General features: G+C 41.9%; 1 protein-coding gene across 6 annotated transcripts in view; it reads right to left on the bottom strand.

Annotated features, from left to right (window-relative positions):
• Positions 1 to 800: 800 nt before the first annotated feature.
• Positions 801 to 23,941, bottom strand: part of KCTD1 (potassium channel tetramerization domain containing 1) — a 100,276-nt gene continuing 77,135 nt past the window's right edge. For 5 of the 6 annotated variants that reach the window (XM_030501431.1, XM_030501447.1, XM_030501422.1 and 2 more), the window contains exons 3-5: positions 6,014 to 6,158; positions 3,436 to 3,741; positions 1,563 to 1,790 (exon numbers count right to left, since the gene is read on the bottom strand). In XM_030501431.1, coding sequence (XP_030357291.1) covers positions 1,632 to 1,790; positions 3,436 to 3,741; positions 6,014 to 6,158 — 610 coding nt within the window. In that variant the 3' untranslated portion in view covers positions 1,563 to 1,631. Of the gene's footprint in view, positions 1,791 to 3,435; positions 3,742 to 6,013; positions 6,159 to 23,941 lie in introns of all 6 variants that reach the window. The other variant, XM_030501412.1, reaches the window with a different exon arrangement.

Raw genomic sequence — 23,941 nt, 5'->3', positions numbered from 1 at the left:
CACCATCCTGAACCAGGCAGCTGCAGTGGTGGTCTTGGTGAGACTCTGCAAAAGAACAGCTCGCAGGACATCGACTTACCACCTGCTATTGAGAGCAATGCAGCTGATGGTGTAATGCAAGGGGCTGACCACCTCACTCTCCAGGCAGAAGAACACTAGCTTTAAAACAAGGGAAATGAACAACATTAAAACCAGGCTAACACTCAGCAGAGCAAGGGCTGGGACAGTTGAAGCCGACAACTCCTTAGTCAAGAGGGAAGGATGTAACTATTCACTGTTCCATTGAAGGTTACCGAACAAGGCATCTTCTTTTGATGGGTTTCCCTGGGCTGAGCTGGTGTTACTTTTAAGTCTGATCAACAGTCTCTCTTCAAACTGAGACAGAGCTTTAAAAGGGCAGTGCTGAAGGAAGACCAGTAACACAGAATCATAGAGTGGTTTGGGTTGAAAGGGACCTCAAAGATCATCTAGGACCAACCGCCCTGCCATAGGCAGGGACACCTTCCACTAGACCAGGTTGGTTACAGCCCCGTCCAACCTGGCCTTGAACACTGCCAGGGATGGGGCAGCCACAGCTTCTGTGGGCAACCTGTGCCAGAATCTCACACCACCCTCATAGTAAAGAACATGCAGCACAGGAGACAGATCCCACAATGGCATCTGCTGCCTTTGACTCACTCCACCGTGCGCAGGCAGCACTGCCTGCCTGCTGCCTGCCCGAGTGGCCGCCACTCCACGCACTGGAGCGCAGTGAGATAAATCCCACCTCTCTGCTTCTGTTGGCTTAAACCAGACCCTCATTATTTTAAACAGAGTTTATTGTATTTAATACATTATAAAATTTGAAAAAATTGTAGGAAAGCAGCAGATTCAAACCAGAGCATCTCTACCAAATATTAATTATTCTGGCCCCCTTTGAAAAAACCACAAAACTAAACAAAAACAAAAAAAAACCCAACAAAAAAACTCATTCAAAAGAAAAGTTAACCTTTCACATCTGTGAGGGCAGACAAAAAGTGTGCGACTTCTGTACAAACTACATTTAAAATTTCAGTTGACTAGCTTTCCACTGCAATGGATGGTCATTCCTGAACTCCTGCCCATCCACCTCTAAAAAAGACAGACATAAACCTCCATATGCAAATAAAGTTGAGTCAAGGTGTGTACACATTAAAAAGTGGATGGCTGTTTGGCAATGGAAAATGGGTGAAGAGTAGTCTATGCATCCCCCAATGGTAATGGCTTGTACACTGTTAAGTGGGGCCGACTAAGGCCTAGGACACTTAATGGCCATCACAGCACCAACCTCACCCACCACTTTTTTGTTGTTGTGTTTCCTACCCTTTGACATATACATACATATATATATGTACATACATACATATACATACATATTTTATATATATGCGTGTGTTTTCTTTTATACCTTGAGGTTATTATTATTACTACTATTCCAAATGTTCCCATATGAATTCAGGTGTGGTCTCTATATTTGATATAAATGTGTCTTTTATTCAATTTTTGTTCCAGGACTTGTTTGGAATCCAAACTGCACATGAAACGTCCCCCTTTTTATTAATCCTTTCTCTCTTTTCTTTTTTTTTTTTTTTCCATAAAGAAACATGTCCATTTTAGTCCAGAGGCTCTTGCTTTATTCGAATGACGGAGGGTGCACGAGATGTCCTTCTGAGTTCTCGTCTCAGTACGTATTCACTGAATTGGGAAGAGTCCACCCCACCTCCACATGAGCCAACAATCTCAAACCCTCTTTGCTGTAACCTCTCAAGTACCTGCAAAAAAGAGGAAACAAACACTGATGTATAAGTAAATAAACAGACTGTTTGCTGTCCTAGGATGATAACTGCTGTTTTCAAATGGATTCAGCTAGGAAACAAAAGAGGTTACACAGATTCTCTAACTGGTTCCCTCAGCTTCATTGTATTCAGCTGATTTCTGCTCACTTTGGCCACCGAGCAATAAGAAATAAAATGAAGAAAAATATACTTTGTATTTTTGGTCCTGTCAATGAATCCCGAATTCTTCTGGCCACAGAAACACGCCTGGAAAAATGCATTCTCTGCTTCACAAAATTTACAATACAAAAGGGCAAATACAGGATTGCACAGTGGATGTTGGAGGATGCTGAGCAAACACCTCAACTAAATGGTGACAATGCAGATACTGTGGTCATAATTTCAGAAAAGTTACCACCGTATTTTCTAGAGACTTCAAAACCCAACCACAACTACGAAGGTTTGTGGCTAGTTACCTGTGGTAAAACCTGGGACCTATTAACTTTAATTACAGGAGTAACATGTTCTGCCTAGTCACCTTTTTTCCCCTCCCTTTTCACAACCTGAGTGCTGCTTCTAGTGGGAAATACAATGGCAAAACCAAAAAGACAGGGGGAAAAAAAAAAACACAAGGAAAAAAGAAGAGTGAGGCAGAGCTCTTGGGGCAGCAGGAGGTTGCACCCAACACAGCTCATCCAACAAATGACAGCGCAAAGACCTTAGCTCCCAGCACCAGCTCCAGGCTGCTAAGACCATGGTCTCCTTCCACACCGCTATTCCACTATTATTCTTATTTTTTGAATTACCCATGCATGCTGGTTTACTGTAAGTGCAGGGCTGAGGAATTTTCCCCCGTTTATACTCTTTGGTACTTTTGTCATCATAGGATCATAGAGTGGTTTCGGTTGGAAGGGACTTTGAAGATCATTTAGTTCCAACCCCCTTGCCATGGGCAGGGACACCTTCCACTAGACCAGGTTGTTCAAAGCCCCGTCCAACCAGGCCTTGAAGAGTGCCAGGGATGGGGCATCCACAGCTTCTCGGGGCAACCTGTGCCAGGGCCTCAGCACCCTCATCTGTTGTGCTGCCTGGGCTCCCTTTGCCTCACCTTTACCTGTGGTAAAGCCCTTTCGGGTCAGCTGTGATGGCCACCAGCCCCAAGGGGAGGAAGGCTGATGCTCCTGCATCCTACAGGACAGGCGACCCTCTGTCCAGCATGACTGGACTTCACTGGAGTTGTGCTGGGAGTGGGTGCCTGCCAAGTCTTTCCCAGCTATTTCACCCATTAGCAAATTGGCTTGTATGTGTGCTGGGACAGCAAGGGCAAGCAGAGCAGCAGAAGGCTGTACAGGATTAGGGTGGGAGGAGAAGCAAGCTGCGGGTTAAAAATGCTTAAAACAAGATATGCCACGTCTTTACTTGTATTCTTCAGGTCAGCAAATGTCTTTCCAAAATATCTGAGCAGGGCTAGTTGCACAGCAAACAAATCTCAGAAAGGAGAGGGTGGGAAAAGAGACTCAGAAGCAACCATCAAAACTTCTGTGCAATTTTTGTTTACCCTGATCTTTAGCTTTCAACAATATAAGCCAAAAACCCCCTCCCAAATGTCTCAGTACAAGCCATTGAAAAATAGACTTCCTACCTGAACTGAGTTGAGGTGACAGTATCCGTTCAGTGGAAATCGGATGACGTGCGTTGAGTCGTGATTCCAGCCGGCGTTGACAGAATTACACATCACGTCACCGATTTCTGGAAACACTTCTTCTATCAATGACTTATCACCACTCAGTGTAATCCTCTCTCCAAGATCTGGAGCAACTCGCACCACCAGGCACTCACAAGACTTTGAGAAGCGGCCACTCTCCCGGTCCTGTTTCCACCTTTCCATCTCTCCTAGCATGGGCTGAAGCTGGAAATACTTTGCTTCTTCATATAACAAACTGTAGTCCTGAAAGACATATATTACTGTGCACAATTAAGAAAGAGGCATTGCTAATGTACCCCTTAATGTATATAATTATCCAGGCTAACACTGCTCTAGATCTGGAACCCTTCAGACATAGTTCATAATTACTTTGCAGGAAGGTAATAATAAATAAAATAAAAAATAAATAAAATAACAGTGCAAGCAAAAAGTAACCATCAGCCTCTTGAGGCAGACTGGGTATAGCAGCACTCACAAGGGGAGGGAGAGGCTGTGTTTGCTCAACTCCTTCCTGCTGTGGAATAATCCAGGCAAAAATCTCACTTTTCCCCATATTTTATCCCCACAGTGATGTCATAGAATAATGACCTCATTGAACAGATGGAAGAGAATTCAATCAGGATTCAGAAAATTCATCACTAGGATCCATAATTTCTTACAGCAATACTAGTGGGCATTGTAACAGGTATAAGAATGTAAATGAGGGAGCCTGCAATGGTTCTTAGTGTAAAATGATGCAGATATTTGCATAATGGATTGCAGATATTAATGCATTTTAAAAATTAAGTATTTTTTAATACCTCCCCATTTCGCCAACAGTATTGTTTACTACATTGTCTCAAATGCCAGAGCACACATTTCTAAGCATAGCCAGTACAGAAGGAACTTAGAAGTGATGACGTGGAGTCTGTCTACTGCCATTTTTTAAATTTAAAAAAAAAAAAAAAAAAATCAAATTCTTGCTTTTCTAGGCTTAAGAGCATGAGTCCGTTTGGAAAATATTTTTACAGAGAAAAGCAATACATGAGAATTAGGGAAGACAGAGAAAGAGAGTGACAACACTTGAGCTAGAAACCAAACACTTGACAAGAATGGGATGTCTAAATGCTAAAAAATACTTAAAAATACTTTAAAATACACCATATGCTTAAAACACTGTGCATATTTAATGTGCAACAAAAAAGCCCACTGATCTGTGTATTTCTAAGAAATAAGGACTGCTGTTCATTTTAAGCACTGATCTTTTGGACACCTTAAAGCATAAGGGAAGGATACCTCTTTGAACATCATGTTGGTTGGCCCAGCTACAGTTGTATTTTTATGTGTTTAAAAGGCTCTGCATATATGATTTCTTAATATTTCATGGAAGGTGGCTTTTCTTTTATTTCTGATTTCCTTTGGGACAAATGCTGAGAGCCGCACAAAGCCATGCTAAGGCTTCAAAAGAGGGATATGATGCTTATCAGCTAGTTCCAAACTCCCACATTACTCAGGTAGATCTAACTTTGTCACGCATGGAAGAAGTAAGCATGCATCTACAGCAGAGGATTCAAAGGTTGCTGTAATATGGGTCTTGAACTCAACCTCACACCTATTATGTCCCAAACACTGAAAATCTATTTCAAATATGAGGGATAAAAGACTGTACACCAGTGTGAACTGCTCTAACCCTTCCTCATCACCTCTCCTGTTCAATCTCAGTTGCTGTATTTCCTGCAGTGAACTAACAGCATAGACAGCTACACTGATAAGCATTCATTAAGTATCGATAAAGATCTGTTCTGATTGCAACTGCAGTCTCCAGCACTGACACCACATACGCACCCACATACCTACAAGCGGACATCATCACACAGAGTCTGAAGCTCTACCTCTGTAGGCTAATGTCTAACGTGGTGAACTCCACAAATTTAATTTGTTATTAAAAAGAAAAAAAAGCAGGCTCTTTAATAAAGCTTTAATACATGTGGAACTATTTATCCCTGACTTCTCTAAAACTCCAAAATTAAGCTTGCAGTATGCGTTCAAGAGTCTGAGGGAGAAAATATTTTATGACTTAATGCTCAAATATTACCATGTGTGCAGTTTATTTTGTCAATACTGTGATTCTCTGAATTTCAGCGTGGGAGTGGAAGCTGGAGCTGCTGCAATCAGAGGGGAAGCATAAAAGCGGATGAGAGGACAAGTAATCAGCAAAGCTCACGAGCAGTCAGTTGCAGATTGTAACATCCTTTCTGTCTTCATCAGCATCCTACAATATTTAATTTCCCCAGGTCAAACATGGCAAGGTTGCTCCATTACGCTAAAGCCAGGAGGGGGAAATTTACTATTGATGCCACTCTAGAAAAGGCTGACGGATGCCACTTTAGGAACCCCATGCTTACTTTTGCCACATACCTGAAATTAAACACCATGCCCTACAAGTTCCCCAGGTCTAGGGCTCTGTTTTGACTACATACTAGATACTTGCTTTACCAAGGTACATGCAAAACACCAAAGCGCCTTGAAATCTCACCTTGAAATCATCAGGAATGAGGAGTTTGGATGTCCTTAAAAAATTCAAGATATATCTGAACATCTGCCCATCTCTGTCGATGAAATAATGCTGCTTGAGACTGTCGAGGACAATGGGCTCTGTGCCATCGAAAAGTCGGCCGATTCTGGAGAGAAAACAAGAAGAGAGCAGCAGGGTCAGGCCAAGCCTTTCTCAGCAGCCATTCGAATGGCCTGATGCAAAACCCCCTCACACCAACTTCACCGAAGCAGCTTTACAGCTCCACTTAGTAAGAAAAGGGATGGTTTCAAACTGCAACTCAAGATGCATGGTTTCTAGTGTGGCCTTAAGCTTCTAAGTAGTGCAGCTGGGGAGGTGGAGCAGAAGCAGTCAGGGCAGGAGCCCCTCTCACACCAGCCTTGCTGCCCAAATAAGTGTATTGTGAGATGACACCCTCTTGATGATTTTGATACCTCTCTTCATAACCCAGATCAGCATACCCTATTCTCCAGATGCACCAACTCCTTGATTGACCCCATTCTTCTTTCCAGGAGACTGCACAGTGAATCTGATTTAGTTTAGAAATTGTACTTGGGAAATAGGGGTGGGTTTTGTTTGGTTGTTTCCTCGGTTTTTGTTTAGTTTTAAACGCAGTTCACTTTTTTTTTATGGCATTTAGGAGGATGCCATGTAGGTCAGGCTGGATGGGGCTGTAAGCAACCTGGTGTAGTGGAAGGTATCCCTGCCCATGGCAAGGGGGTTGGAACTAGATGGTCTTCAAGGTCCCTTCCAACCCAAACCATGCTATGACTTACTGCAACTAACAGCTAGGCAGGCACTGTGGGAATAAGAAGCTGGGGATACAAAGGTTATAACATTTCAATGCGAGAGAACTATTTCACAGTAAAAAATAACTGTTTGTGGCAGGTATCAATTAGCACACTCTAAAATAATCAGGAAAAATGCATCAGTTTTTAGATATCGAGCACCAGAACCACCCAGCCACCTATAGAGCCTTAGCTTGCCAAAAGTTCTTACATCAGCTGCTGGGTGCACACATGTTTTCTGGACACATGCCTCACAAACAAAGCTCTAGTTAGAGCATCAGGAAGGGGTGAAAACTCCTGACAAAACCCTCGCCAGAATTACGTGAAATATACATCGTGTTTCTGCACCAGGGTGTTTGCAAAACTCTCCTGAGTCACTGGTGGTTTCCCAATGAAATCAGCAGGAGTGACTGGGAGGTCTGATTTTATGTGCCTGTTCATATGTTTGTATGTGGAATGTGGAAGTACTTTTTGATTCTTTCCAACATTAGAACTGTAAACAAAATGGTCTCAAAATAGCTTGCTTGCAATGCATCACACAGACACTCTACATGAAATACTACTGACAATTTGGGGGGTGATTTTAGAGCCTTGTCACAACCTGTTACATTCTGCAGATACCGTGTTTTCATTATTCTAACGAAAAGACTCATTCGTATGTAGTTTTTGTCTCAGTATAACCAATCTGTTTCGGGAACCAGCACAGTAAAACCTCTGCAGGTTACTAAAGAGCATACAATAGTATCACCAGACATCAGCATGGAGCTAGGGGACCAACAGGCATTTTTATTCCCTAATCACATTCAGTTTGTGGTGGAGGTAAGGTACAAATCTGTCTTCTCATGAAAAGGATAGAGAGAGCACAACAAACAGTCATGGCACACTATTTTTGTTTTGAAAGAAGTGAAGAAACAACCATTCACCACGACCAGTAGAAAAACAACAAACCACACACAACCACCAAAAACTCAGGGTGATCAGCCCCCCTTGGCTGCACAAAGCATCCCAGGCTGAGAGATGCCCCACCCATTAGCCAGCAGAAAGGGATCTCCAAGGAAAGGCTCAAGAGGCAAAAGGCAGACGTGGTTCCCAAACAGGAGATAGCAGGGCTTGCTGTAGGGTCTTCAGGAACTGCAGAGGGATGGGGCTCCAGGTGACTACATGCCATCTTGCACCCACAGCCATACAGACTCCCTTTGAAAACAGCACAGGCAACCCAAATAGAGTTTGGAGGGATGTCTGTGCCCATAGCAGGGATCTCAGCAGTACACCCAGGAGTAAGTTGTGAACAGAATACAAGACTCCTCTATTTATTTTTCCTCACCAGCTGGAAGAGATGAAGACCAAGAAAGAAATAAAACCCCATTAATCTCAGCTGGCCATTTACAAGTCCGTAAGAAATGCCTAAATCAATTCTATTTGCATGAAATCTGTAACATATAAGGAATTAAATATATTTTGCAGAATGATCAAGTATAAAATATTTCTTTTCCAAAGCTGTCCCTTAGAACCAGTCCAGCTTTCTTCCTCCGATTCTTGTTACTGCCTGCCCTGCTGCTCAAAATTTAAGCTGTGAAAGCCCACATAACACAGGCTCCTGTTCACTAAGTGGATGAACAACATTTAAGTCTAATATGGATGTACTCAGCATTTAGAATTAATTTTCCCCTATACTCAAGCATGTCATCTTGGAATCTATTGTGGAATTCACATACAAAACGTATATATTTGGCCAAGTCAGTCATTACTGAAATATATAATTGTAATTGGTTTCTGCAGCATTTTCCTAGTTCTAAATTACTACTATAATTACATATTTTAAACCTCTAGGCTTTTTGGTCTTCATTTTATTAATTGTTTAGGAGAAAAACAAGATAGTATCAGAGGATGGAGCCTTCTGACAAAACCATAATGCTGACAAGAGCGCACAGCCATCGAGGGTGCTACTTGGGAATTGAAAGGCTTTGGGTCCAGGCTGGAAGAGCTAACAAAGTGCTGCCTTAGTGCACTACTACTCTGCAGCAGCAGAAAAACCCAAGGAACTGCAAAGTCCAAATTCCCTTCCAGCTCCCCTCCCAGGATCACTTTTCAATACACGACTGCACTTTCACACGTTAAAGCAGCTTTGGAAGGGTAGACCCCCAGCAGAGAGACCTCTGTACACAAAACTAAAAGGTCTTTTTCGTTTTCAGATGGAAAAATGTAGATTCCAGCTTCCTTCACATGGCCTCCAGGGAAAGACTTGAGATTATATGGGTCTCAAACCTGCTGGCATAGTCCTCCTCAGCTGCATTTGCTACACCCATCAGGAGAGGAGACCTGGCTATGGCAGGATCTGGGTGAGGTCCAATGCCTTCACCCTCCAGCCTCACCCTGTGCTCTGGGGTTCCTGGAAGCACAGTGGCAAGCGCTCTGCCATGCCTCGCTTGGCAACTTTTCTGTACAATATGACTTGAGCAACCATCCTCCCTGTCACCCACAGCTCCACTGTTACTCCTGCTTGGTCTCACACTGCCGTTATAAATGCTTAAGAGACATCAGTCCACTGGTACGAGAAGGGACTGTTAAGTCATGTTTATTATAATTTCACATCCCAGGAAAACCTGAAAGATGCTTTTCCCCATTTCCTTCTGGATGACACTGGCTGAAGATTGAATGGATTTCCAAACATGAAACTGCTTTGAAGGAGGCTTGCAAAATAGGCTGATAATTATATGCAGAATTAGCCAAATATCAAGGGGAAAGCGTAAGAAACTGTAGTCCATTTACAAGAAAATGTACTTCTGAAATATTTAATTAAAACTATCAGGCTGGAATTTTCTGTATATCAGGAAAATTAATGTCCCATGGGTTGAAAGTGCAACCTCCAATGGGTAATAATTAATGTCTGTGGCTTTAAGTATCACATTCGTCTCTCAGAAATCAAATCCTTCAAGGGTTGAAAATCTAACCAGTGGGAAACTCTGCTTCCATCAGAGAACTCAGTTTTACTGTAAGGACACGAAACAGGTACAGCCACAAGCTTGGTTTTAGTGGGGAGGAAACAACAGGACAGTACTTTATGGAATAAAATGGATCCTTCTCCCCACAGACCAGCACTCCCACAGCAGCATTTCTAGAACAAAAAGCTAGCATGGGAAGATGACAGGATGTCTCAAATTCTTCAGAAACAAGTTCTGTTTGTCAAGCACAAAAATATATAAAATATACTCAGTCCGCAGCAAAGCTGTACACATAGTATAAGTGGTTATAACCTTGCTTTCTCAGTGTAGAAATATTTACATATATATTATTATACACAGAAGGAAAAAGACTTCCCTTTAGTGTATTCTGCCTCAGTTGAGAATTTGGGAAAGCAGCAATAATTAGGAACGAGACAGCCAATATTAATTAAACAAGTCAACTATTGCACAACTTAAAACTAAGGGATATGACACAGGTCTGCAGATTGTTTCAGTGGCTTCTGTAGACAGAGCTAAAATTCTTCCCGTTTGTAATCAAAGGGATACAAGGAACATGGAAAAGATGCAAGCCTTAATGTTTGCAAGCATGCAGAACATTGCATTACTCTCAAACTCAGGCATATATAAACCTTTCCCCTCTCTCCTTTCTCATCCTCCCTCCCCCTGAGAAAATATAGATTCCTTACTATTGAATATAATCAGCATATTATTTCTCATGTTATCATCTCCATTAGAGGACACTGTGAACTCAAACTAACTGAAAAACTTTTGCAATATACTACTTTCAACAGGTCTAACCTGTCAGTTTTCCCTGTGTCTTTCGCAGAACTACAAAAAGGGAGAAAAACTGATGTGAAGCCCTTTTAATAACCCAGCAGAGGGAATTGTGCAGCAGGAGGAGGCTCAGCAATGCCCTAGCACCTGCAATCCCATGGTGAGGCCTGGGACTCTGCTGAGGTCGGATATTCAGTGGCTGGCAAGGGGCAAAGTACTCATGAAAACACACCTTTCTCCCTTCAAAAATGAATTGCATGGCAAAGAAAAAGTATTTTAGTTGAAATCTTATTCACTTGATTGGAGCCACTGCAGGCAAGTGAGTAGGGGTTTGGCCTTTATGGGGATAAGTGCATGCAAGTTTTATTATCACATCATTATATTTATGTGGCTAATGGGAATGCTTATTTAAAACTCTGGGGTGTGTGGATAGTGAGCTGGAATAGGCTTTTTACTTCTTTTTTTCCTCTGCAACTTTTTAGTCCTCATTGTCCTTATTAATTTCTTTTCATTTTCTTTTACTGAATGCTCAAAGGCAATTTGCATAAGAGCCCATTATAAATTAGATCCATTTAATGCTACGCTCATCTCATGGCTATTTAATTTTACTTCCTTGTATGTCTAAATCATATAATTTTGCACTGTCCCCTAGAAGCTAGTACATTTGAAGACATATCCACCTCTTCAACCAGGGAGAAATGGTATCCTACCCAAGTGGAGGTTTCTATTCTTTTTTCAGAGGACCACTTTGACAGTAACAACCTGCTCTTTTTTGAATACCTCACATCATTTGGATCTACAGTGGCTGAATACATAGCTACCTTTATAACTCTGCATAACAAAAGTTCCTCATAAACATGATATAACAGAATACATTTGCAATTTTCAGGAACATATATTATGAAAACCACATTTTAACCAAATACCCTGTCGTAATCTCTTGCTCTCAGTGCTATTGTAATTTGTTCTTATCTCTTCTTCCTTACATTTAATTTAAGGTTTCATGTCAATGAGTCTCAGGAATTCCTTGGCACAGACAGTTCCTATATTATCAGAAGAGGCATGAATACAATGATTATAAAGCAAAGGTAACAGGGGAAAAATGTATTAAAACCTAAAATCTCATTAAACCTTTCATAGGAAAGGTATTTATATAGGAGCAAAAGTGACAGAGCAAGAAGGATGTATGGGAGGAGGTATTAAAACACCAGTTCTTATGAGATTTAAAAGAAAATGTTACATTGCATTTTAAAGAACAGATAAATCCCAGATACTAAGTAGAAGGATGTCAAACCTTTGTGGAAATATTTGCTAAAGATTAAAGAACTGAATCATTTACGTGGAGATCATTTCAAACATCTTAAGATGGTTATTTGAACATGGAAGCAAAAGAGAAGGTAAAAGCAGGCTCAGAGGGCTAATAAAACATTTACAAGAAATTGAGATAGACAAGAAGTGGTGAATAGTCTTAAAGGCAGAGCAAAGCATGTGAAGAACAGATGGGAAGGACCTGAAATGATGAGTGAGGTGGTATCATCAGGGAACGTATCCGAGGAAAAAAAAACAAAGCATGGGATTTGCTATAACCTGCCTGATCAGAGGCAGTACCAGCAGAGAGATGAAAGCAAATCAGACATATTACAAAATGAACCAACAGTCATTGGATCTAACCCACATGGACAAACTGACACATTAACTGGAAAAGAATAAATTGCACAACACTGTGTAGTCATGTTGCAGGAATGCTACTTACACGAGAGTGAACTACAGCTTTCTACACTGCAGATGAGTGTGGAGATGTGCAACTAAGTGACAGCTGAACAAAAGAGCATATATGGGTCACAGGAAACACTGGGATGAATACAAAAAATGGATGGCTAAGACTCCAGAAGTCAGTAGCAACACCCTAATCTCTGCCTGAAAAGGAAGTTTTCCAAGAAAAAATAAAACCTGTATTTTCCCTGCTAAACGGGTGATCTAGGTATCTAGGAGATTCACACCAGAAGTAATAATTACACTACAAAATACAGCTAATACATGTACCTAACATACTGGTTGACAGCCTTACAGCATTCGCACAGTGCCCAAATGTCCAACAGAAGTAAGTCAAAAAAAGTAGGCTCTATCACAGCATTTTCCCAGGATGTTCAAGCCCTCATTCTCAAATTCAGGACCATCGTCCACCCAGAGACAAATGGCACTTGTAGAAACACTGACATTTTAGAAAAGAAAGGAATAAATAGTTGGGATGGGATATCAAGAGCTGGTGACTCATGGACAGAAAACTACACGTGGGCAGATGGAAACCAGCTCCCACATCGCACAACAGCAGCAAGGGTGAGGCCAGAAGAGCACTATCCCTGGACTGCAGATGATGGGTCAGAGAGTTTCTGTTTACCATATACCTTCTCCCTCTGCTCCAGTATACCAAATGTATACCGAAGAGATACAGACAGGTAAGACGAACAGGCTGCAACCCAAATCTGCATCTTTTCACACAAGGCTGGGCAGGTGTTTTAAAAGCAATTTCAATACCATGGCAGCCAATCCTCCTGAACCTCTAGGTTGCATTACAGGCTCCAGATGTGGCTGAGAGGGGCCTGTCCTCCACTCTGCATCTGCTCCCCCCAAACCACTATCCTCATGCCCCCAAAACCCATCACTTTTAACAAAGTGAGGTTCCTCCATCTGACAGACGCTGAAGGTGCTGATGCTTTCTAAGACATTGCATCTATCCCCGACTTTCACAGTTTTGCTTGTCTCCAGATACCAAGCACTGCCTCAAGACCTTTTGCTACCACACAGAGCCATCTCCAGAAGAGATGGGTTCTTGCAATCCCAAAATAGGCTGTTCTTTCAGCCAAATCACTATCCACAGAGCAGTACCACAGCTCCTCTCTTCCTCTCAGACTCTGAGATACCTCTCTGACCACCCAGCTCTCTATCAACCCACCCCACATGCCAAGCCAAGGAAACTCAGAGCAGGGGAGGAGGCTGCAGATACCTGCTGCCATCCCTTTCATCATGAGTGGCATTGTGCTTCAGCCATTTCTGAGGACATCAGGCAAAGAGCAGCTACACACAACAGCTCACCTGCATGCCCACTGCTTCATAGCCACAGCATTTTATGCTTTACACCACCATCTCTCCTTGCTCTCTTTTTTCAGGCTCACTCACACACTGGATATACTGAAGAGCAGACTACAAGCCTTTAAGCCCCACATCTCCTACAGTGTTTGGTATATTTTTCAAATAAGTCCTTAAAAACTTTTTAGTTTTCCAGAGCATATCAAAACCACTTTTCCTAAAATCATTTAAACCAATGAAATGTTAAATCAATTATCCATGCAAATACTTTTTTCCATCTCTGTTTTTGGTAACCAAGTTTTCTTGGCAATGATAACATTTCACAGAAAAATTAACAAATATTCTCTTTGCTTGCCAAGATAATTTTACTAAGCTTGAATCCGATTTCATTGAGGTATGTTATTTGTTTTATCTTGAGGGAAGCTGCCTATTAAGTTAGTAGCAACCGTGTCTTTTTGCTTATGATACGGTTATTACGAAGTTATCAGGAGTACCTTTAAGTTATTAGGGTGCAATGGCAAATTAAGTACTTTGCGTCATAATTAGCTAATAACTTTTGAATTATATTTTAATCATGTTTAAGATGGTCAGGTTTGCTGTGAGTACAGATAATGGAGGATAGGAGCAGAACTGGAGTATTTATCATTCAGTACCAAAAGCTAAACTGGTGAATGCACAACAACCCAAAGGCCATGATAAAATATATATTCAGAACACTGAATGCCTTCACAGGCAGCGATGTTAAAAAGTAGAACTTGTATCTCAGGATCATGTTTAAGTAAAAGTAAAAATACAACAGCTCCAACCCACTCTCCTTCAAGCCTGTCAATTTTTCTCCAAAGAGACATGCTAGCAATATCCCTTTTAAAATCTCTATCAATAAATCTGTAAATGCAGATTCCACAAAGAACACTGTTAAAGCAATTCAGAAAAAGCTACCAGAGCCATTTCCCTTTCAAAACTCTGAATGTTGAAGAAAACCCTAACCAACCAACAAAAAACTCTGTCAGAATAGAAGAAATTCTTTGATGTATTCCTTCGTACATTGAGTTTGCCCCTCAGCTTTCATGAATTTCATTCAAACCACTATTAGCTCTCACTATTCCCTCAAGAAGACTCAGCATCAAAATTCCATGTACAAATCACTGGAAATTAGGAAACATCCTGAGATTCTCCATGAAATCGCTTATTAAAAATAGCAGCAAAATGAGTTCTGGATCCAAACCCAGCAGATACTCCAGTTAAGCATGTATGTAAGAAGTGCTATGGTATTGCAAACTGCCCCTTTCCAGGACGTTAGTTTGGGAACCAGGCATCCCATTTCATACGCCTGGAGCCTGTGCCCTGTAAACAACAATCACTGCAGTGAAACCATAACGAATCAAGCTTCCCAACATCTTCACAGCCCTTAGCCAGAAATCCTGTCTATGTCGTTTTGTTAACTGCTGCCTCCTCTAAGAGAAAGGACAGCGTGTTTCCATAGACAGGACAAGAACGCACTTGCCCTTCCCTTTGCAAGAGTTACACAAACTCCTCCTGCATTGCAGTCCATAAAGACAAGAGATTGTACAACTAACCTCTGCATGCTGTACGGGGAATCCCGTGGGGGCTGCTTCTCAAGAGAGAAAGAGCTCACTTCTACATTAAAGCCTAAGTAAAAGCTTCTCATTAATCAACAAAATTCAGAGAAAGGGCTTCTAACACCTTTAGCTGTTAACTGTGGTGAGCCTGTGTCCCCAGAAAACACCATCCTCCAGAGCCCAGAATGGAATAAAGTATTCTCAAACATCCTCGCTCTTCTGCTCTCAATAAATACCAATGAAAGTCACTTGCAAAGTTCCTAACATCCTTCTCAAGTGCAGTTCACGCAGAGGGCAACAATGTGCTGCTGCTAGCTTGTGCAGCAGAAGCCTGTAAAACCGATCAACAAGTTTCAACCCTGCTGCTGAACTTGGGCTCGGACTGTCACAAGACAAATTTGCCAAGGAAGGTGGAAAGCATGTTCAGCCTGCTTTTTTAAAGCCCTACAAGAATAAACAAAGGAAAAAAATACACATATAAAGAACATTATTAAAGCAGTCAAAACAGGCTGCAGAAGTGATGTCAGATATTAAAGATGGTCCTGCAAACTTCATTTGCAAACCTCCCTCTGCATGAAACACTTTAGACTTGTTTTTTAATGACCTACTGTTTTCCCACATCACGCAATCTGGGGATAAGCCAGGGTTGTACAGTGTAGCAGACTTGTCCACAAGACTTCTGCTTCATCTGCTGCAGGAGCAGAAGGTCTGATGGATGAGGAAGGGGTTGCAGGAAGGGAACACAGGTAAGGCAGATGAGGGCTACCCTGGATAAATGAACTCTGCCCAAGCATATGCCAGATTTCCTTCATGGTGCTATCACTAAGCATGGTAGCCATGTTTTTTTGAGCTCCTTTGAGTGAAGCAAGAAGGTACTAGATTAAGGAATGCTGCAAGGAAAGCATGCAAGAATGACTCTTCAGAACAGGACACTTAATACACAGAAAATACAGCCCAAGGACATATGCTGCACTGAGGAGGAATAGGAGACGCTGATGACCTGTTTAGTAATTAAGCATCACATTTCTCTGTGCACAGCAGCAGGCAATCATGTATTGGAGACGGTATTACTACATATACACCGTGAAAACAACAAACTAAGGTCGCCTGGCTTCCCTAATAACATTCTTTTCCTATAAAGCTGACTAATTGCAATGAGACAAGCTGCAAGGCCAGCTACACAATAACATATTTACTACACTTCTCAAATATTTGTGTTTTGCTTTACTACTTAGCTCTCCTGCTCACAGATTCCTCCACCTAGACCAAAAATGGTACTTCCAGGCTAACATCCTACATTGTAACGTCTTTGAGAAAGGCAATCCAGATAGTGTGACAGCACACATAACAGAGGTAACAAAGATGCGATCACAGAATTAAGTATGAGAAATGCAGGACTGTACACTGCTCTTGTTTTGATTAATTTATATACATTACAATTACATTGCTATGGTTCCTAGTGTGGACATACATGTGTCTACAGAGACGTGTTTATACCTGTAGAACTTATTCCCATAAATTTACAATGCTTAATCACTTCCATGCTAGAGGTTGAAGTAATTCGAGCACCTCAGTAACTAGGAAAATCACACTATTAACCAAATCAGTTCATACAAAACCCATGCGCCAACCAGTTAAGAGGACAGGAAAGTCCACCTAAAACAGCTTAGGCAGTGGCTCTGAGCAATAAATAATGTTTAATGCATAGGTTAGAAATGCCAAAGCCACACCTGCACATTCTGCTGGTGGTAGGGTGATAAAAAACACATAGATAACATTATTTCCATTGACAAACTTCACATACACAAAATAGTGGCTTTATTGTTTATTAAATTAGATGCTGTCATGGTGTAATCATCCCTGCAGCCATACCAAACCCAACAGTACGTCAGATGTATTTCTGTTGAGAAGGTAGAGAATAAAGGAAGAGAACTGAGATACAGTAGAGAAGCAATATAGCCCCATAAATAGTGGTATAAGAAATAATTAATCCACGTATGTGAAAACAGACACTACCTGCAGACAGTGAAATCCTCAAAAATACCACATGACAGAACTATGTTACATCATTGTGCCCTGAACACACAACAGCCAGGATGTGATTCAGTTGCCCAAATGCAGGTGTCTGGTGCCACTCGAGATGTTCTAGGGCACCTCTGGGATCCCCTGAAGGGCTGGGGGATGGCACAGGGACACTACTGCAGACTCATGCTCTCCTGGAGGAGCAACAAGAGTCCAGAAAGGAACTGTGCACTAGCTGCCTGTGTTAAGGCAAGTGTATTCCACTCACAAAACGACCAGAAACTAACTACTGAAATCTGTATATTAAAGTCTAACACTATTCTTCCTAGATACTAATTTCGATACAAAATTGGGCTTTATTAAAATAAAAAAAATAGCAAATTTATATGACATGAAATTGTGAGCAATAGTTTGTAGTGCTCGTAAAACACGTAGGAATTTGTGATGTTTTTAATTTGAGCACTATTTTACCCTGCAGTTCAGGTTACCCTCACATAGCGGAGCTGACTGTTCCTAGCTTCTTCCTGAAATGTAGCTTTACCAGAGGAAATACAGAAGAGTGCCATCCGAAGTCGCATTATACTGCACGTGTGTTTAGGACCCCCATTTCCTAAACACAGGCAGGCAGCCTCAAGTACTTCATCAGGGTGTTGAAGTGACGTGACGCTGGGATATACCCAGTGGACAGACAGAGACACCTATGGAGGGCAGCCCACCCCACCTATGTGGGACTGGATCTCATTCCACGTATGCCTTGTGCACCACTGCGCTGGTGATCATGCGCCTGAAAATTTACAACTCTGTCATGTAGCGACTAATAAATTCTGAATGTAAGCAAACAAGAGGGAAACGGTCTGTGGAGAAACAGCCAAATAAGCATAACTCCTTCACTCTGGAAGACTTACAATAGTGAGGATATCTATCTTACATCTGCTGTGATCTTCCTGGTAGAAACCAGCACAACCCAACAGCCAAAATTTCCCTGTGGCAATTCCCGCCTGCTAATAAACAAGACATTGCCTACCAAACCAAGCACCGCTTTTAAACTGGCAGAAAGATGTTGATCATGGAGCAGCCTATTGCTTACGTGTGGATGTTTTCATTATTTTGTTCACTTCAATTTGAAGCCTTTCTCTAAGATAACAGAACTAAACTGAAGTACACTTGGATTAAAAAAAGGAAAGAAAACCCCAACACTGTCTAAGAGTTTTTCCATACTGCATCTGCCCTTGCCCCCAGACACTGGTACCGCCACACAACTCTCGTATCAATAGCTTAAATTGCAGCTTGCGTTAATACTGAAAAAACCCCTTCATCAACCACCAACACAGGCATGTATGCCAAAAGGCTACGACTCCCTTACCAGCAAGAAGAAAAAAAATCTAACACTTCAGTGAGAAAAATCCTGAATTTCAATCTAGAATTTTAGAATTCTTTTAGAATAATGAAGGTTCCAGTACAGGCACTTTCCAACACAGGGACAGAAAACTGTTCCAAGGAGTTCTTCCACCTCTCTGACTGCTGAAAATAAAACATGTTACAACAACCTTGCATTACCTCCTCCACTTGTGTAGCTACTTAATACCAGTACTTTTTGCTCTGTATCTGACTATAATAAAATTTTAATTTAGCAGAAATCCAGGTGTTTTGGTAGATTTCTGATTTTTTTTTTTTTTTTCCATGCATCACCACAAGGCATAGAGGTAATTGTTTTCTACTATCTTTACAGGAGATCTACAAAACCACATTATTGAAAGGTGCAGAAGCCGGAAAATAGTTTGGGGTAATGAAGAGCTGCACTGTTTCATCAAAGCACCACCTCTCCAGAAGCCACTGGTGATACAACAAACAGTTTGGGGCTATAGGATGATTCTGATCATTTCCCATTACTTTCCTAAAAACCTACTTTTTCACTGTTTAAAGGCAGGCAGAAGCCAATTAGCAGAATGAAAGAAAGGAGTCTGGAAAAATACAACGTCTGAAAACAACCAAGTCTGACTATGAAGCCAGACAACCAAACTATATGCTCTTGCTAAGCACCACATGCATAAAAGTTGCATTTCTTTGCATTAACCAAGCAACCCCTTGACGGAAACCTACAGTGCACTCCTTGGCCACTCACTTTTGCACAGATTTTCTTCCCCCAGTGTGTACCACAAGATGCCTACCAAAAAAAAAAACACAGCAGGTGAAACTACCTGGGTGTCCAGTTGTGAAGCAGAAGGCAGAATGGGCTGCTGAGCATCAGCTTCGTGATGGGTTTTAACAGGAGGGAGAAGGCACCTGAAGCCAGATCAGGCTCTGTGATATTACTACTCATATTGCAGCAATAAAGTCTATAGAAAAGAAGCAAGACACTGAGATTTGCTTGCAGCAGCCCCTGTCAGATGCCTGCCCCAAGCCCTACTGCTCATCAGCTGTGCCCATAACAAGCCCCACATTCCATCCCTGCATCCAGCAGCTCACCCAGAGCTCCAGCCACAGTGGGCAGCAGCAGCACAAGCACACAAGTGATCTCTGCTGCCTCTAATTGCCACCAGACACTACCTACCTACTCTGATGTTGGAAGACCTCCGGCAGGGATATGCCCCAGGGATTTGCACTGCTGTAAGGAAGGAAGGAGTCTGTCATATCTACACTGGTAGTGCAAAGGCAGTTAGCGAGGGCTTTGCTAACTGGGATCAGTGAGAACTGCTGACTAAGACTTGAACCTCACAACAGACTGATGAAAAGAAGTATTTCTCCACTGTGCTTCAAGGGCTGGTTGCTCTTCATGGAAAATCTTCTAAACAATACTGAAGAATACAGAAATAGCCAGTGTATGACTGTGGATAGCAGCTTCTTTGCAGGATCAAAGTCAGAAAAGACATGTTTGCTCCTTAGAGTCTGCGAACACAGGCAAAATTAAATTCCTCCACATCTAATTTTGGGAGCACATCACTGGCTTATCATTTAGACAAGTCAAAGAAGGGGTTTCACCTTAACCTCTGACGCAGCGAAAGCTGACAGAACAGGGGACCAGCTCTCCCCTGTACAACCCACCCTCCCACCCTGCTCCCTCACTGCCGCAAGTGTTTTGTTACTACGGCAGAATAATATTAGGACAGCGATGAGGAAAATAAACTCTCTCCGCTATGATGGATGTGCTCTCATTACAGACATACATTTAGTCAGCAATGTGCTACAACAAAACTGACCTTTAGCAGGACTACATTTCACCGACTCTGTTTTTTTGGAGACCTCAGCCCATTTATTTTGTTCTGTTTGCAGTCTCTGCAATTTCCAGCTGATAAACCTTTCATCACGACTCACCTCTCCAGCGGAAGCACACTGCAAAGAAAAATATTCAGCCATGCAAGGCCAAGGGATAGAGTCTTTCCTGAGGTTCTTCACAGCAACAGGAATGGCCCTTGGAAAAAACATTCCTGGGAGAGCCGCAGCCAAGCTACCCTGACGGGGAACAGCCTGGCACACTCCTGCAGACCTTCTGCAGGCTCAGGGACAGGTTAGGAGAACAACGTGACTAATTTTTCTTCTTTGAATGAGAACTGCGCTACCAGCTTTATGCTTTTCGCATGGTACAGAAGCTTATTGCAGGTTCTTCACCATTCCCAGGGCCCTTCAGGTTTGTCATGCTTCCAGGACTTCATTAATAAAGAGAAGGAAGAAGGACTCACACCTCTGATTTAACTACTTAGCATTCTAACAGGAAATAAAGAGACCCTTGTGGAAGCTAAACACAATTGAAAGTTACAGCCATACCAGCTGTTTATATTTTCAAACCAATGCTTTATGCCTCGTAATGACATCAGAGAAGCAGCGATTTCCAATAGCATCCTTCTCACCCCTCCTTTTGTTGAGCCTACCGAAGAGAGAAGCACAAAACATCTCTGATTAGTGCTTTTATTTCTACTTCCCAAGTAGGGAATTAAAAGCTCAACCTGGAACCAGACCTCCGCGGTTCGAAGAGCAGCACCCATTCAGTTTCAGAGAGCTGCACCATTAATCCAAAGCGGACACGAGAAAGCGCCAATTGTAGCTCTGCTGATGAGTTTATCGGGGTGAGCTACTAAGCAAGAAAAGGCTGGTATGAAAGGCATGGCCTAAGGCCCAGCTTTATGTGACAGCAGTATTAGAAACTGGGAAAATGAGAATGCCTGATAAAAAGTGGAGCCTCCAAATATGCTCTAGCTACAGAAAAGCAGGAGTTTTTCTCCTCTGCCTCAGTTAGATCTTCCATGGGGGAAATACAAGCAGGGAGGCATCTTTCCTGCCACTATTTCCCCAACTTACATCTTCCTAGAATAACATTTACCACCATTTTCCTTCTCGTGTATCTCCTTTGCACCAAAAGGACGGACACTGTCATGGGGCTTTCCCCTGCAGCAGCATGCTGGAGCCAGCATGACTCCCTGTGCTGTTACTGCAGGGGGGCTGGAAACTGCCATGAGTGGGGGTACAGCACCACCACCAAACCTTCAACAGGTTTTGGAACAGAAGGAAGATTAACATTCAGGGGAGCTTATTCACAGGAGAAGTTAGTAAAGTGAAATTTAACCTTCATATTCTGCAAAGGATGAGGACATTGTTTTTGAGAATGTTAGCAAGACGTGAGAGAAACCTATTTAAAAGTCAGATACTGGCGTATCAGGAGCCAATCATGATGGCCAGCAACATGTTTGGAAAAAATAGAAGAGGAAAATAAATACAGTCTGTATGTTTGAAAAGTAAACATGCAAACTGTCTGCTTTTCATATGCTTGATGGTGACTTCAGTCATAAGCAGCTGTACCCACATTTGGAGAACAAGCAAAATCATCTTTATTGTTCAAAACAGAATGTGAGCTGTTTCATGAGACAAGCTCCAAGTATAAAATTAAAAATAATCCAACATTTTTCTAAAACTCTGAAATTATACTGCCAGTAAACTAGAGTTTAATAGCAATAGCTGTTGAGGCTGGAGAAATTACCATCATGGTGTTATCTAATCTCTCCCCAGAAGTCAAGAATTATGACTAAACCTTTCCAACATAGATATAGCCTGAAATTCTATGTCAGAAGTATGTCCAATTGCATTTGGCAACCCTTAGTCAAGAGAGAGGCTGACTATAATTGGATGAATATTTGAAGTGCTTCATTATTCATGTAGGAAGGCTAGGTAAAAACTGTTCTGTAGTCCCGAGACACTGGAGGGTGTGTGTTATTGGGTAATAACCAATTAGGAATGTTGACAGCACTCTGCCTTTAGGATCACCCTGGCCAACAAAGCACCTGGGTGTATGTTGTTGTGCAAAGGCACACACCCATTGCTTACTGCTCAGTTTATTTAAGCAAACCTTTTACCAAAGGAAATGGAGGACACCCCAAAGGATGTGCATTTGACAACTCCGCTGCATTCAAAAATACTGCTTCTTCATTCTTCCCTTTGCCTTCCAAAAATATTTCTTTTTTTTTCAACAGCACTTCCGAATTATTTATACTACTGGTTATTGGAAACAAATCTGATCTCTCTTTTATTGCATATAATCTACCAAAGAGCAACATCCTTATTATTTGCAGCAAGGAAACACCAACAGCAAAAGATCAGCTCCTAACCACATAATCTGGTAAAACACACCACTATGCCATTAAGTAAATACTGTAAGCTCAGAACAACCGAAATCAAAGATCTTCCTTTCATGCTAGTCTACGAAAAACATGCGAATCATTAGCACAGACAGGCGAAAGATTTAAAAACTAACAGTTCTGACACTTGCCTGCAAAACCAGAAATTCAACACCAATTCAGCTCACGAGAGATCAGTCCAACCCTTTCACTACCTCCCAGAACAAGGCTAGAATGCATTGATGGTACAGTTTTTCCTTTCCTCCTTTCTTTTCTGAAAGTTTGTATTCTGATTGAAAACAAAGCAATTATCATACGAGATGCCTGATAGGACTTTCATACCTACAAATGAAGCATTCAAAACTTTACCTGAATGATTTTCCTGTTTCAAACCACAAAATATGAATTCAATTTGTTACAAAGAGGAACATATCAGTTTTTCTGCAGCTCTCATTTTCTGCCTTGTATCATATTTAGCCTGTCCTGTGGTACTGAGAGTACTGCAGCATCTTCTCTGAAATCCCTCAAACGCCAGCTCACCCTTTCCCCCATGTATCATCAAGACAATGATGTTTTGATGAAGCATCATCCACAGGCCCTCAAGATAATGGATGCAATGGGATACACTTAAAAGATCATTTTTCTCTTTTGTATTGACTGCTTGCGCTGCTCTAAGACAGGAAGGGCTTTCATTTTTTATGTAAGCTGTAAGACCCCGAGGGCCCTCTAAACAGTTTAAGAAGGATCAATTTTCAGATGGGTAGAAGGGGCCCAGCGGACCCTCACGGTTCGGAACGCCTTCTTCCCCTTGGATCCCTGACAAGTTTGGGCGAACCTAACACCAGCTCCCAACGGAGCTGCTCTCTGGTATGGCAGCGCTTTCCACTGTTTAGGATTTGTGGTTAGCATTCACACAGAACTATAATTTATAGTATGCATTCAGGGAACAAAATAAGAAAACACGAGTTTTGCAGAAGCAAAATAATCAGTACTGCTGATGGAGATAAATGGCAACAGAGCTGCTAAGCAAAGCAGTGCTTGGCACTGGCATAGTGGCAGGAAACCATTACCCCGTGACACGGGTTTAATATAC

The sequence above is a fragment of the Strigops habroptila genome, chromosome 1 (genome assembly GCF_004027225.2).
Source record: "Strigops habroptila isolate Jane chromosome 1, bStrHab1.2.pri, whole genome shotgun sequence".
Classification (NCBI taxonomy): Eukaryota; Metazoa; Chordata; class Aves; order Psittaciformes; family Psittacidae; genus Strigops; species Strigops habroptila.
This window is presented reverse-complemented; position numbering and strand designations above follow the sequence as displayed.